General features: G+C 40.0%; 1 protein-coding gene and 1 long non-coding RNA gene across 8 annotated transcripts in view; one reads left to right on the forward strand and one right to left on the reverse strand.

Moving 5' to 3' along the window:
• LOC119247234 (uncharacterized) overlaps window positions 1-10,530 on the reverse strand; it is an 89,225-nt gene extending 78,695 nt beyond the window's left edge. For all 4 annotated transcript variants that reach the window (XR_008552117.1, XR_005125684.1, XR_005125683.2 and 1 more), the window contains exons 1-2: window positions 10,341-10,530; window positions 9,274-9,605 (exon numbers count right to left, since the gene is read on the reverse strand). This is a non-coding gene — a long non-coding RNA (uncharacterized LOC119247234). The remainder of the gene's footprint in view (window positions 1-9,273; window positions 9,606-10,340) is intronic.
• MRTFA (myocardin related transcription factor A) overlaps window positions 1-16,394 on the forward strand; it is a 140,791-nt gene that overhangs the window by 82,342 nt on the left and 42,055 nt on the right. Inside the window, exon 1 of one of the 4 annotated variants that reach the window (XM_037513503.2) lies at window positions 1,042-1,860. The exons of the other annotated variants lie outside the window; for them this stretch is intronic. Coding sequence (XP_037369400.1) covers window positions 1,623-1,860 — 238 coding nt within the window. The 5' untranslated portion in view covers window positions 1,042-1,622. Of the gene's footprint in view, window positions 1-1,041; window positions 1,861-16,394 lie in introns of those variants that run through there. 4 annotated transcript variants of the gene reach the window in all.

The following is a 16,394-nucleotide window of genomic DNA, read 5'->3' on the forward strand; positions in this document are numbered from 1 at the left end:
CCCTGGCCAGGAATCGAACTCGTCCTGCAGTGGCTGCAGACAGCTTCATAGGTTGCATCTTAACCCCTTGTGCCACCAGGGAGGCCCCTGCTGTGAATATTCTTGCACAGCTCCTTATGTGGGGATACGCTTCATTTCCTTTTACTTGCCCAGAAATGGGATTACTGGGTTCTATGGTGAATGTAAATTTAGCATTGTTAAGAAAGTTCCAAACTGCTGTTCAAAGTAGCATTATCCTTTTTTATTCCCCCCCAGTAATGTCTCAGAGTTCTACTAGCAGCTTATCCTCACACTATTTATTGATGGTATTTCTATTCAGACACTAGCAAAACAGTGTCTGGGGAAAAGGTATTGTTTCAATTAAGGATTTATAAATTTTTTCTTTTTCATTTTCCTTCCCACTTTGCAAATATGTATTGAGTGTCTTTCAATGCAAGGGAGGTAGATGAGGCTGAGCTGCTGTACTCTCAAAACTCCCTGCATTGTCCTGTGAATGGGGGCTGTGGCAGACTGGGGATGCATTTCATTCTTATACTTTGCCTATTTTCCTGCTGTAACAGATTCCTCAACATGGAGGTTTGTGTCCATGCCTTGGTAAGCTTTCAGTTTCTGAGAAAACTGGTGGGGAGAAGGTGGCTCCCGCTTAGGTGAAAACACCAGCAAGTGTCAAGGTGGTAGCTGCTTCTGTAAGTCAGCTGGGTAGGCTTCCCCTGTCAGTCTGTTGGGGTAGCTGCTGATTGCCTCCCCTGATGATGTCTAAGGAGTTTTGGACAAGCTATAGTAAATGAGAGAAGGTTGTGAATCTCAAATTTTTTGGTGGGTTGCTCTTGTTACAATATATTGTCTCAGATTGTAGCCGGCATTTTAAGAACTTTTATTTTCTTTCTAAATGGAAAAGTCAAATGTGTGCTGAGTTATATCTTTTTTTTTTAGAGATTTTATCAGCAAACTTTGCAAATTCCTGAGAAGTTACTCTCTATTCACTCATTTGCTCATTCATTGAGCATGTTTGCCAAATAACCAGTTATGTTTATGGTACCTTCTTCACATTGTGATGTGGCTTGTTTCAAAGTAACTTCTCCCTGAGTTTTTCATTTGGCACCTCCCCCTCTCCCAATTTGGTATCTTTCATCTGTAAACATTTTTAAAACAAATGTCAAGTGAAATAAAATAGTGCCTTGTTATAGTTCCTAGTTCCACTTCTGTGCAGGCTTTGTACACGGAGGGAGGGAGGCAGAGGAGAGATGGAGGACCTGGGCATGTGATGCTGCTTGTCTGGCAGAAGGCTGTCGTTCTGAGCAGAGAAACCAACTGTTTACTATTTTGGGTGAATGAGGTTGGTTGGTTGCTACGAGCATTTTCTCTAAGGGAACCCTCTTCTTTTCCAGCTCTACACATTGAAATCATCCCAACCCAGCTTTTTGGCATTGAGTAGAGGAGGGAGGTGTCTGTGTCAAGGCCCAGTGCTGACAGGAGGAAATGTTTTCCAGGAGACTTACTGATTCTGACCTTCTGCTGTCACTGCTTTTAATGCTCCACTCCCGAGGAGTAGCTTGGGATCTAGTTGTTGCTGCAAACTTTTGCACTGCAGAAATGAAGTACCCGCTTTAACCTATAGAGCAATGCTAGTCAGGTCTTCAGCAAATAATGAAATGGCCTCCTTAACGAGTGAGGGAAAGAAAATGAGTTTATTACAACACTGGCCTTTGGAGCCTCACATCTCCCCCAGCATGCTAGAGGAGAAGACTGAGATTCACCAGCCCCCCTGCAGGACTCGGCCCCTCTCGTGGATTGTTCTGAAGCCGGGAAAGAACAGCTGCTCAGCCTTGTGCCTGGCACCTTATCACAGTTTGCGGGAAGGTTAGCATATTTGTTTTTCCCTTTGGGAGTTGCATGCTTTTGTTTCCTCCTAAGCTTCCTGCTGTCTTTTATTCCCCCTCCCCCCCCCATTCCTATACAGCCATCCAAGCTTGGACTTTGGGTGCTTAGTCTCTCAGGGTTTTCACTAAAGCTCCTTAAAGCTCATTGAGCATTCAGCAGATGGTTAACTGAGCAGAAGTTCACGACCTGATGGGACGGCGTTTAGGATGTTACACTGTCTTACTCTCTTTCTTCCATCCAGCAGAGCTCATATAGCCAAAGCTCATGTAGATTATGGAGGAAAAAATTTTAATAAGGTAGGATTCTTTCCCTTTATGTAAGTCAAATGCAGTGTTTTATCAATTAAACATACACTGGCTCTAAGTACTGTACAAATAAATCCGGAGTCATTGATGATGACTTCCGTTTCGTCTGTCTGATAAATGTTAAAAGCAGGTAGATAACCTCTAAGATCTCTTAGAATAAGATGTCATTTAAAATAAAATGATACTTGGGAGCCTTTTTACTTGTATTGCATGCTAGTTTTGGTTAGGGAAAGTAGTTTGGACTAGCCTTATCATTCTTCTTAGTAATTGTAGAAAACATCCAGATATATGAAAGATAACAGGAAACTCCATTAGGTTAACACCCATCCACTCTTAAGGGAGTTTCCTTTGTGAACATCCCATTTTGTTTTCTGAAACTTGCTTAAAAAAATTCTCTGGGAGTAGCGTGAACACATTTGAATTCTACAGAAAAGTTCAGTTTTAAATTCGAGGAAAACTGAAGAGTTCTAAGTGAGAAGGGAGGAAGGGAAGTAGGCCCTTTAAATTTTATCAAAGTGAGTAGAAAAGAATTACCAGCATTTTTCCTGTCCTAGTTTGGAAACCCTCTGTTATCCCTTATCGTTATTTGTACATGATCTCTAAAATCCATTGTGTTAATGTCCTAAAATCTTGGCCATTTCTTTTTGATTTTTCATCTCTTTGGGACTTTACTAGCATTTCACAGGGTGATTTGAGCATGGGGAATCAGCAATGAATGAATCCACTGAAGAGGAGATGAGTGATTAGCAGTGCTCAGTTTGCAAAGAGAATAGATTATAAAACTGGTTGAGAGGCAGTTGATTTTTCTTTGAATATCTAAAACTGGACTGATGTCAAGTAACTTGATTAATGTCAAGAAACATGGTGACATTAAAGGGAATATTACTTGAGGGGCAGAGACACAGCGTCGCTCAGTACTTAAGGCTCTGGGCAGTTGCTGCTAACTGTATAATCCAGAGTTAGTTTTCATTCCCAGGCTGATCATTAAGATTACCTTTATGTGGGCCTCCCTGATGGTGCAGGTGGTTGAGCGCCGCACCATGAAGCTGTCTGCAGCCTTTGCAGCACGGGTTCGATCCCGGCCAGCCAGCGAGGGTCCCACATGGCGCGGCAGACCTTTCCTGTCTCGCCCTCTGTTCCCCTCAGCAGTGTATTTCGTCCGTCTGCCTGTTCTGTTCCCCACTCTGTCTCTGGTGAATCCTCTCACCCTCTCGCGCATCTGGCCTATACCCTGGTTCTTGTATAAAAATAAATAAATCTTAAAAAAAAAAAGATTATCTTTATGTGCAGAGGTCCATAGGAATAGAAATGCAGTCTTGTTGCCACCTAGGTAGGACGGGAGTGGTAATTTTAGGCAACTACCCGAAGCAGTTTGACGGTATGTTTTTCTGGTTTTATACTGTGCTTAGAACCTTCTGCTTCGAATTCTGCTTGTCTGCTGGATCTCAAGAGGATTCACATTGTGTTTTCTACAAATACATATACAATTTTTAAAAAATGATATTTTGTAAATTGCACAAATGAAATAGATTATGTATCACATAGTGAAAGCGTAAGGTGTCTGATGTTACTCCTGTTAGGGAGAGTGGGTATTTCAGGAGTAAAGGTGATTATTTCTTGAAATACCCCAAGAGTTCCAGTGGAAATGACTCTTCCTGGTTTTAGGGATCTATCTGTAATAATAAAACACAATAGTAATCTTTTTCTTCTTTGATAGATTTCTTTTGTCTTATCTTCTTCCTACTTAAAAAAACATTTTAGAAACTGGTACATATTTTAAAAAATAATTACTTAGGCTTATAGGGGATCACCTATGGTGCTTTTTCTAAGTGTTTTAGTTGGCATCTAGAAATGCCTATAAGGATAGGGACCAGACTTTTTAACTTACCCCTATAGTAGTAGGGTTTTTTTTTTTTTTAAATTAATAGACTTTGGCAGGATCAGATCTGCATTTTATAGCAGGAGTGAGTCTTGAAAGATTGATGTTTTGTGGTTTTACATGAGCTTCTGGTATAGCACTGCCCAGTACTATATCTGTACTGCTCACTATGGTAGCCACTGGCCACAGGTATCTTTTGATACTTCAAATGTGGCTGGAGTGAGAAATTTTAAATAGAATATGTGGCTAGTGGCTACCATATTGGATAGCACACTTCTAGACCCTTCATGGTCTGACCCTAGCCAGCCTTTTACTCCCTTTCATACCCTTAATGCTCCAGTTAAATTGGAGCATATTAGTTATTTTCTTAACTAAGCAATTTTTTAACTGTCTAGTATTTCCTGTCTCTAGGTATTGACTTATGCTGTTCATCTCTTATTTCTAAAGATCTTCAGCAATGGCTTTTATGTTGATGTTTCTGTGAAACTTACCAACCCAGTTTCCAGTCTAGTAATTTATTATCTGTAAACTCTTTCAGCATTTACAGTACTGTCTTGATTACAGTGATTTGTTTTACGTTTCATATTTTCTCCACTATATAAATTCCTTGAGGGGCTTACATAGTCTTTATGGTTGTATGTGTGTAACAGGCTTAAGCTTTTCTCTTTTTACCCCTCTGTTGTTTAGCAAAATGTGTTTATACTTAGGTGGTTAATGTGCATCAGCTGGCAAGTCCCCTGAAGTCACTGTGCCTCCTGGCACTAGAGGGCAGTATCATACCCATAAGCAAAATGTGTATCCAAAAGGGACATCTGTATTTTGAGCACTCTGTCCTAATGTAATCTCATATTAATAACTGTAGTCTTTAGAAGCTACTCACATCTTTTTTTTTAATTTTTTAAAAGATTTATTTGTGCATACAAGAACTGGGGTGTAGGGCAGAGGTGCGGGGGCGAGGAGTGAGAGGATTCACCAGAGATAGAGTAGGGAACAGAACAGGCAGATTGACTGAAATACACTGCTGAGGGGAGCAGTGGGCGAGTCAGGAGAGGTCTGCTGTGCCGTGTGGGTTGCTCCCTGGCCGGCCGGGGATCGAACTCATTGTAGAGGCTGCAAATTGCTTCATAGTGCAGTGCTTAACCCCTTGTGCCACCAGGGAGGCCCTACTCACATCTTTTAATTGTCAGTGGTACTAATAATCTTTTCCCATAATTTTCTTGAATTAGGATTCATATTATGATGTTTGACCAGGAGTTTGGTCGGTTCTTACTGGGAAGAATCTTGGTGCATCTGAGAAATAACTGGCCGAGGCATTGGGTGTCAGAGATTGATTCCTTGAGGGCAGATGCCTTTTGTGGTAGCAGCTGTGCTCCAGCACTGAGCTTATAGTAAAGGATCTGAAATTCTTGGTTGGATCTTGCACTGATGAGCTTGGCTAAATTGCTCTGAACTTGACAAATCAGTTTCTCTTTGTTGTGCAGTGGGTACTATGTCTGCCATACTAACTCTTACGATCAAATCAAATCATGTACGAAAGTGGCTTTGTAAAGTATTACATAAACATGTAAGGTTATTTTCATTCTCAATTCCTGCGTTATACCTAGTATCAGGGCACACGTAGTAGTTGATTATAAGTATTTATGACATCAGTTTTTCCCATTTCAGTTAAAAAATGGACTCTTAAGATAATGAGTGATATATTGATATAATTACTGCCACCTAAGCTGCATCCATTTAGAAGTGATTACATAAGCCACAATAACTTAGTTAATATATATCCTGTCTTTTGATTTTATACAGCCTTATAATGAACTGTATGTATGATGTGTGTGTAGACTGTACAGTTTGAACGTGTTTTCGTTTCCTCTCATGGACTTATATATCTTCTTCCTAATGCTAACCGATACTCTTCAGAATGAGCCAATTATTGTGATGTTTCTGGACTCGCTATAGACAATCAGGTTCAAATACAGTTACTTAGCCAGTTTGGAAATAAACATGAGCATATTTTCCTTCAGGTTTGTGTGTTAGAAAAAAAGTAAGCCATCCTGGGGCCTCCCCGGTGGCGCAGCGGTTGAGCGCTGGCTTGCGAAGCTGCCCGCGGCCTCTGCGGCGCCGGTTCGATCCCCGGCTGCTCCCCGGCCACCAGAGGAGGGTCCCACATAGCGCGCAGACCTCTCCTGCGGCCCGCTGCTCCCCTCAGCAGTGTACTTCGGTCCTTCTGCCTGCTCTGCTCCCCACTCTGGCTCTGGTGAATTCTCTCACCCTCCCGTGCTTCTGACTGTACCCAGTGCATGTATAAACAAAACAAACAAACAAATAAATAAATAAAACATGCCTCTATAAAAAAAAAAAAAAAGTAAGCCATCCTAGAAGAGGGTAGTATGGTGGTTGCTTTTTGAGAATAACTGTCAGCCTAGAGCCTTCTATAGTAAATCATTAGGTGCATCAAATAAAATGTTTTGCTGTATCAAATAAAATGTTCTGCTGAAGTTCATGCAATCTCACAGTTACCAAACTTTCTTGCCAAAGAGAGTTGCAGTCATAATATCTGCAATCGAATCATTTCCTGTTCAGGCTTGAAGGTGGGGAACTGTCTGAAACTGCAGTCCTGTAAAATTAATTACAAAGAGTGACCTGGTAGGAGAGGTCTTGATGATAACAAATGACAACTTAGCAAGTGTGGGAATGGAAAGGGTATCCCAGAATTTTGAAACTAACCAGACTTTAAGGAATAGATCAAGGTATGCAAACCCACTTACATGGGGTGATCTGAATAAAGCCTCTAGGGCATTCAGATAATATGCTGAACACACTTGGCAGTGGGCCAAGCAGATGGCACATTCCTGTACCGACCTTTGGAGGCCTGCAAGGTCACCAAGCTAGCTCTGGGGGTGTGGCTGTGCCCTGGCCTACCAGCCTGACCAGCCTAAGTTTCATCCAGCATTTGATCCTCTCTATAGGGGATGCCTCAGGGCTGGTTTGGTCTCTCAGTGCACTTGGGGGTTGCTTGTGCTCTCTCATCCCTTGCCCCTACCTAATCTTGGAGCTGATTTTTACTCTAGCACAACCCCAGAACTCACTAATGTGCTCGAATTTACTCCCTGTAGATTGGGGATGACCCAGGGTTAGTCTTTAGACTGACTTCCTTCTTTGACCCCACAACTTGTCTTCATTGACACCCACATTTTTAGTCTTGGCCAAACCTTCCATTGAGGATAGGTGGGGGCTGGGTAAGCTAGGCTGCAGCCACTTGTCCCTCCTGCTTCTGTGCATTCCCTTGACTGTAAAGGAAATTCGGGTGTGATAGTTCCTTAGGCCTCACCTTACCTCTCCCCACCTCTTCCTGTTGCCCTTTAGATTTTTTTTTTAATCTGATACTGAGCCTTTCCTCCCCCCACTCACTCACCAACGGAGTCTCCTAAGCTATTTCTGTCAGTTTAATGATCTCCAGCTGTTGTTGTAGTTCTGTAGTCTCCATGCCTGGGGAGGCAGGAAAGCCCAGCCGGAGAAAGAGGGTCTCGTGTGTGTGTCACAGTGTGCCAGGCGAGTCTACTGGGTTTTCCTGAACACAATAGGCTGAGACTGCAATAGGGAGGGTTAACACTGGGATGATTGGAAAAAACAGGAGGAGGGAAACTACAAACCTGTGTCCAGGACATTTCAAAAATAAGCATTCTGCTGATAGGCGTGCCACCCTCTGCATCACTCAGAATTAGGCTAAAATGTGGTATGTGGTAACTGGGTAATTGTTCACTTTCTATTCTACTTCTGTTTTAGCTTCAGAGCTGGAATGATCTTCTACCTGTGTATGTTGAAGGAGCCACACATCAAAATGAAAAGGGCAATTCTGTGATAGGAAAATTCATGGAAATCATTTCTCAAGTGGTCAGAAAAGGCATTGATTTCAGTTCTGTTTTAACTTAATGCAGTTTTGTTTCGAAAATTTTGTGTAAAACCTGCAGTAATGAAATGTTCCACTTGCAAATTCAACCACACAAACTTCAGGAAATACACAATTGCAGCTCTTCTAACATCAGGTGTTTACTGTCACGGACCAATTTACTTTGTGATGTCTTTACTAAACCTGGGCCCAGGGACCGGGAAATCCATATTATGATAGGCTGGCTTTTTCTTTACATATTTAACCTTGAGAATGTTAATCTTGCTAACAATTTTATCTGTCTCATCTGATATACTGAATGAAGCTTAACTCTATGGACGTCCACTCTTTTGTAGGAAAAAAAAAAAGGTTTGCTGTGGCCTTTACCAAAATTTATTTTTAAATATTTCCTTTTTTAAAAACGATTTATTTATTTATGCATTATTTATTTATTATGCAAGAACTGGGGTGCAGGCCAGAGATGGACTCACCAGAGGATTCACCAGAGAGAGTGGGGAGCAGAACAGGCAGATGTACTGAAATACACTGCTGAGGGGAGCAGTGGGCGAGACAGGAGAGGTCTGCTGCGCCATGTGGGTCAGCTCCCTGGCCAGCGATCAAACTCAGTGGCCGCGATAACCTCATAGTGCTGCATCTTAACCCCTGGTGCCACCAGGGAGGTCCCTGTCTTTAAGGATTTCTTAAGAGATAATTGGATAATTAGATAAAATTTTATATCACCTAAGATTTAAGGGTAAGATTTTTTTTTTCTTTCTATACCCATAGAGAACTTGACACATCAGACATTGGAAAACCTTTCAGGTTTTTTTTTTTTTTTGGGAGGGGTGTCTGTCTGTGTTTTTTTATCCATTGGGCCAAGTTTCTAATTTCTTTCTGCTTCCTCATGCTCCCCCTAGGGGGGAAAAACCATTTTTTCTTTAAAAATTTACTCAGACTTTACCTTCTCCCCTCAGAAAATGAGTTATATGAAATATCATTTATTACTCTAAATACTGTTAATTTCAGAGATATAAAGAAGCTAAATAGGAAAGACTTGTTTTCAGGAGAGTTTGAAATACTTCAATTGAAAAAAGAACTTTCTACATATTTACAGAATTTTTATGAGGATATAGGCCTTTTTTAGGATTTCGAACTTGTTTATTTTACCATGCTATATATTTTTCAAGTCCATATTATAAAGATATAGAAAGAATATACACTGATATACTTGCTATGGAATAACTACCCTTCCCCAAGTTTTGAATCTGCCACCTGTCACCTGCCCTCAACAAAGTTGGGCACAAAATGTCAGCACCAGTACTTACCAGCAGGGAATAGCAAATGAGATTCAAGACTGCCCACATTTTCAGGGTGAACATGCAGAACAAATTTCACAGGGCAAGTGCTGTTGCCTTTACTTTGGAAGAGATTGTTCAGATGGCCCTGCCCATCAAAGGAAGCACATTCCCATCTCACTGCTGCACCCCATTGAGACGTCTGGTGCAAGTGCATGTTGCCCTCAGATCTGATGTGAGGATATTGTGTGAGCGTTACCTCGTAGATCCTTAGGAAGGAGACTGAGGACATGCAAGTAGCTGGCAATTTGAGATCTCTCTGCTGCAGTTGGAAAAGGAGATCACTTCAAGGGGAAGAAAACCTAAAATGAAATGAAGAGCTCTGGATTTTTCATGATGTGGGAGTTTGATTTACTTATTTTTTATGTATAATTATTAATATTTTTGTTATGACTCTGGCATTAAATTGGATGTAGTAGAAAAAGCACAGACTATTGGTATCAGGCTGACCTGTGTTTGAACTCTGCCTCTTCTTACTAGCTGTGCATAGTAAGTAAGAGAGAAGTAACGCAGACCTCAAATGCCTGTTGAGAGTAAGTTACTGCATACTGTAGGAGTTATGCATATTAGACCCCTCATTTCTAATATCTTAGTTTCCTGCTCAAGACAAGCTTTTCTCACCCAGTGCCTTCGCACATCCCATTTCTGCTTCCTGGAACACCTTTTCTCTAAATCTTTTCATGGTTTATCTTACTAATTAGATTTCTGCGTAAGAGTCATCGGTATCCCAAGAAGGACCTTCTCTGTGTACTGTTATGTGAAACTACCACGTCCCACTCGTCTCTCTTCTCATATTTTTTTCTACCCATAATGTACCATCTGAAATTAGGTATGACTTTGTTTCCCTCCTTTAGAATATATGCTCTGTGAGGGCAGAAACATTATCTGTCCATTTTACTGCTGTATCACTTAACTGGTGCCCAGCATATTCTTGGTGCATGTAAATACTAGTTCAGCAAATGAATGAATCAATCAACTGTGAATGGTTCTGGTACTAGGAAAGACCCCCTTCACAGAATGCAGGAAGAAAACTTTACCAGGAGGCAGGTGCTCTCTGACTTTTCAGTGTGGTGGTTTCTGATTTGAGAATCAAGTGGGAAGTCGGCTATGGCATTCTCTCGCGTCCTTCTAGGGTGCCTGCTGTGTCTGGGCAGAGCTCTGTGAATGACCTTTACAAATGTGACCACTGTTGTCCAGTTACAGTCTCTATTCCTTTTGGAATTTTAATGTAAGGAGCCTTTTCTGATTCTAGAGTTCTGAAATGTCATGTGCTATTCTCTGGAATCACCTGAAGTTTCCCCTGGTTACTAGGTGTATGTATCATAATTTTCACCAGCCACATCACATGGATGGCACTATTATGTGTCGTTTTTAAATACGGGGAAGTGCACAGTATAATCATGGTTTAGAGCTCAGGCTGTAGAATCAGATGAAGTTGGGCTCCAAATTCCACTTTTCATTTTTTGGCTTTGGACAAGTTTTGCTTAATCTAACATTAAATTTCCTCACCTACAAAATAGTGTAATTGTAACTTCCACGTACCGTTGTTTTAAAAAATAAGATGATAATTCATGTTCTTAACATTTTATAAGTAGTACTACACAATAAAGAGACTTTTGCATGGTTTAGTATCCCAAGTTAGGTTTTCATAAATTTCTCCTTTCTAAGTAACCACATTAGATATGTAAGTAGCCCGGCTTTACCAACCCAGGAAGATGCCTCGACCTTCTGCCTGTATTCCTGCCAGTATTCAGGTTAAATAAAAGATACTTATCATTTTTGGGTATTTTTTCTGACTTATAAAGCAGATTGAGGGAGAATTTCATGTTCACATCCTATATACAGAGATAAAGGGCAAATTTATGGGGTTGTGAAAGGGTTGAATGAGCCTGTTGATAAAACTATCAGAAATCTCATTGTAAGTGGTTTTCGGTATATATGATTTTGAAACAATTAGGGATTCCTTGCTTAAGTTCTTCGCAACATTATATTGTGATGTGTTGTATTCTTCATAATTAACCATTTATAGGAGTCAGTCATCGGACTGATGGTAGCATCAAAAGATGGTGGCATTTCAGTTGGAAAAATCTGGCCCTTTATATATTTAGTAACTCATAAATATTTCTGAAGAGAGTCAAATTTGTAAACTTTTTTGAGTGAAAAAAATAAGAGATAATTTTATTCTTATTCGTGTTTAATTTTTTAAAGTATAAGCATGCATTCATTTTATAATATAAACTTTTTATTTTGGAATAATTTAAATTTGCAGAAAAGTCACAGAGGTAATGGAAGAGAGGCCCTTGTATTCTTTACCCAGTTGTCCCTAATGTTAGCATCTTACATAACTATGTTACATTTGTCAAAACTAAGAGATTAGCATTAGTACACTAAGTAAACTTCAAGCTCTACTTGGATTTTATCTGTTTTTCCACTGATGTCCTTTTTCTGTTCCAAAATCTGATCCAGGATACCACATTGCATTTAGCCATATGATTTTCAGATGGTGGATCAGTAAGCGCTCAGAGAAAATTAACTTTTCTCACCTGCACACTCTCCTTTTTCTCTTAACTTTGGATCAGAATTTTAGCAGGTCCATCTTCCTCTGGCAGCAGAGCTCATTTGAAGACTGTTTCCCTGTTGACAGCTTAGGTTTTCAGGAGCACACTTTGAACACTCCTGTGTATTAAGTGGATACAGGTTCTTCTGCTTTCCTTTAGTCTTGCTCTTTATATGTTCAAGATTGTCTGGAGTCTAGGAACAGTATGCTTTTCACTGGCTGCCATTCCAAAGGGAACATCCCTTCTCTTCTCCTCTGTCCCTTTCCTTCCCCTCCGCAACCTTCTCCTCCCTTCCCCCAGCTCTGTCCCCCGTCTCTTTTGAATAGGATACAAGACCTTTTTGCTTTGCAGAATAAAACATCTCATTGGAGGAGTAGGATCAGATTCTCCTGTCCTAGAGAATTATCTCTGTGATGTAAAGGCCTCTAATGAAGCATTTATGCTCTGTGTTGCAGTTTTACAAAGCATTTTCAATATACATTGGTGTTTTTTTCTCTTTATCTATCTGCCTGCCTGCCTACCTCCCTAGCTGTCTGTCTGTCTGATCTTTACAGGGCAGGAATTATTTTTCCAAATTATATTGTAGGGAGAAAAATCAGGGCTTAAAGAAGTGATTTATAGAGTATCAGAATCAGGACTGGAACCCATGTCTTTTTACCCTTTCACTGATGTTTCCGCTCCTTAAGGTCAGTTTTATAAGTGTATTGTATTCGCTTGAATCTTATTAAACCTTTAAAATACATATATTTTATATACTTTAGTTGAAATGTATTAAAGTATTCCTATAACCAACCCTGTATGCAGTACTTTTACTCCTTCCCCTAGGAGTCTGTTTGAGGGTCAGGCTAATTATATAGAACACATTGAGTCTTTAAAATACTGTTGTTTATATTAAAGGCACAAGCCTGAATACATTTTTGGTGCAGTGTACACTGGGCTAGCCCATTCAGGCTGGTTTCCCAGTTGGAGGAAAAGAATGTAACCTTGAAAGGATTAGAGAAATTCAGAGTTTAGAAAACTTGACAAAATTATGTATAAGAATCAGAAGAAAATAATTCCAGGGATGCTGTGGAACAAGTTAGGGATTGAGAGCCAGAAAGCAGGAGAGGCTATGGAAAAGATAAGGGAGTGCAGATCTCTCTTTTTCAATAAAATTTTACTAGACTCAATCAGGAAAGACTTGTGGGAGGTTACCATAAGTAGAGGCCCAAAGGAGAACTACTTTGGGGAGTGTTGAGGGAATTACTTGAAACTTTAGTGCAAACTGATCATGAGGATGAGATATTTTTTCAGGCCCAGCTTATGTATTTTCTAGCCCTACTCCACATAAAAAGCATCTTATTTCTCCTTACCAGTGACTTCAGTGTTGGATAGTATCACCTTTGTACACCAAGAACACCTAAAAAATACATGTTATTTAAATTTATATTTTTTAAAGAAATCTGTGTTTCTTTCATTTAATCACATGCATGTATTACATGTAAGTTCAGATGATTTGAATTTTGCAGAGACCCTTAGTGTAAAGCATGTGTGCTTTACACTTTCCTATGACTTTATAAGTAAAGATGAATATTTTAGACATCACTTTCTTTATTACAGCATTTTTCCCCATTAGACTTAAGAATTTCGTGAGGTTGACTCCAGAACAATGAAAAGTAAATTTTTGTAAGCCAAAAGAAATTTCATGAGGTTGAGCATTGTCTTACTCACATACATGTGTCCAGCATCTAGGCCTACCCTTGAGAATCCGAAAGATGTATGAAGCATGACTCTCATGAATCAGGGAACAGTCAGCTGGGATGTGGTGTCTGAGTATGCTGTCTTTGAAAATATTCTTCACTCTTATAAAAGCTTATTTGATGGTTGTTTTCCCCACAAAAATGTAAACACCACTGAAAAGCAGTGACTATTGATCTTGTCACCATGGCATTGTAGCAGCCAGGGTAGCATGTGGCATGTATAGTAGATCCTCATATTTCTTAAGTGAATGCCTGAGGAAAGTTTTGACAAGGAACCAAAAAGAACTGAATAAGACATGAATATGAGGTGAATAGATCTGTGGACTGACTGGTACTTCAGCACTTGAACCAGAATACGACTAGGCATGTAAGTAGAAAATGAATAAATGAAACAGCTGTGTGGCATTACTAATTTTAATATAGTTTATCTTGAGTTCTTTTTTTTTTAAAGGCATTGTAGTATCTTAAGCAGTTGTAGTAATAGTAGTAAAAAGGAAAAGGGTATAGTAGGAAAAGGGTATAGTAGTACTGTTAGTATGTTTTCCCATTGGACTAAAAACTTTATTGTGAGCAGAATGTTGGTATATCCATTTCCTGGCACCTAACACATAGTATCGTAGTTGTTTGGTAAACATTTGTTAGATTAATGGATGAAGAATTCCTCACCCTTCAATCCCAATCCCTGTTTTGATGGTGGGAATGTAAAGTTACGCAGGCTGCGAACATGAGGAGTGCCCTTCTCTGGGGCATCCTTTACTTTACCTACATTAATTAAACAGTTTTTTCTTGAGATGTAATTTACTTATAATACCTTTCACCTACTTTTTTTTCTTCCCAAAGATTTTTCTAATTATGCAAGCAATGGGGTAAAGGCCAGAGGCGTGGGAGAGTGAGAGAATTCACCAGAGACGGAGCAGGATGCAGAACAGGCAGAAGGACCAAAATATACTGCTGAGGGGAGCAGTGGGTGCGAGACAGAAGAGATCTACTGTGCCATGTGGGAATCTCCCTGGCCAGCTGGGAATCGAGCCTGTGCTGCAGAGGCTGCGGACAGCCTCTGCAGCGTTGCGCTCAACCTGCTGCGCTACCAGGGAGGCTCTTACTTTTTTTTTTTTTTTTAAAGATTTATTTATTTATGCATACAAGAACTGGGGTACAGGCCAGAGGAATGGGGGGGGTGAGATCCACCAGAGGCAGAATGGGGAGCAGAACAGGCAGATCTACTGAAATACACTGCTGAGGGGAGCAGCGGGCAAGATAGGAGAGGTCTGCTGCACCATGTGTGTAGCTCGCTGACCAGGAATCGAACTCGTGCTGCAGTGGCTGCAGATAGCTTCCTAGAACCTTAACCCCTTGTGCCACCATGGAGGCCCCACCTTTCACCTACTTTTGATGATCCTTTCTAAGAATGAAACTAGTGAATCTTCAGTGAAATAGCCTTTGGGTCTAAATGATAGGTCATGTGATTTTTTACAATTTGTGTGTCACAAAAGGACATTTCAGGTGTATAGCATAAGCTGAAGTATAAAATAGTCTGATAAAATGGCTGTAGTTTATTGCCACAAAGATGATTATTCTAATTATTAGCATGTACTAAACTTCAAGTAGGCTAAAACCCACCTTGTTTCTTCTCTGGTCTTCCTAGTCAGACACATTCTGGTGTCTATTACAGAATTGATCTGTAATTACTTATTCTGATACTGGTATCTGAAGGTTAGTGGGGGTGAGTGGGGAAGGGATGTACCAAATTATTAGATCATATTTTGAGAACTTTAGAAGGAACATAATTTAGAGCAAGAATGTACTGTTTAAAATTACTTTGAATAATTAATATTTATTAAATGTGTTAGGCTGTATATAAAAGACAACTTAGAAGATGGTGCATAATATCACATGCAATAGGTTTAGATATAAATATAAAAGTCATAGAAGTGAGTCTAGAGATAACAGATTTTATCTTTCTTTGGTTGTTCTTAAGCCTTTTTTTCCCATTGACAAGTCTTTTGTGATGGATGACAGATACTTTTTGTGGAAGAAGTATGTTAGAAAATAAAAGTTCTTCTGTTGCAAACTTTTGAAATAAAAATTTTAACTTAAAAACATTGAGTACACATCAAGGGCCTCCCTGGTGGTGCAAGGGGTTAAGCACCACACTATGAAGCAATCCGCAGCCTCTGCAGCACGAGTCTGATCCCCGGCCAACCAGGGAGCAACCCACATGGTGCAGCAGACCTCTCCTGACTCACCCGCTGCTGCCCTCAGCAGTGTATTTCAGTCAGTCTGCCTGTTCTGTTCCCTGCTCTGTCTCTGGTGAGTCCTCTCACCCCCCGCACCTCTGGCCTGTACCCCAGTTTTTGTATGCATAAATAATAAATCTTTAAAAAAAATACTTTCTCAATTTTGTTGCTTTTTCCCAAACAAACTTTTGGTTCCATTATTTTTCTCTTGTTTTTCTGTCTTCTCTATCTTTCCTTCCTTCTGTGTATCTTGGGTTTAGTTTGTACCTCTTTTTCTAGCCACTTAAGGCGAAGACTTTATATTATGTCTTTGAGAGCTTTCTTCTTTCTTAATATAGACATTTAAAACTATGAAAGACTCTATGCAGTACTTTAGATACCCCATAAATTTTGATATATTGCTCAGCTCAAAATACTTGCTAAATTCTCTTAGTTCTCTTTGGACCCATTGGCTATTTAAGAGTATGTTGTTTAATGTCTATATATTTATGAATTTCATAAAATTCATTTTGTTGTTGGTTTCTAACTTAATTCCATTGTGGTCAAAGAAAATACTT

Source organism: Talpa occidentalis, unplaced genomic scaffold, assembly GCF_014898055.3.
Source record: "Talpa occidentalis isolate TD23 unplaced genomic scaffold, MPIMG_talOcc4v2.1 talOcc4.16, whole genome shotgun sequence".
Lineage (NCBI taxonomy): Eukaryota > Metazoa > Chordata > Mammalia > Eulipotyphla > Talpidae > Talpa > Talpa occidentalis.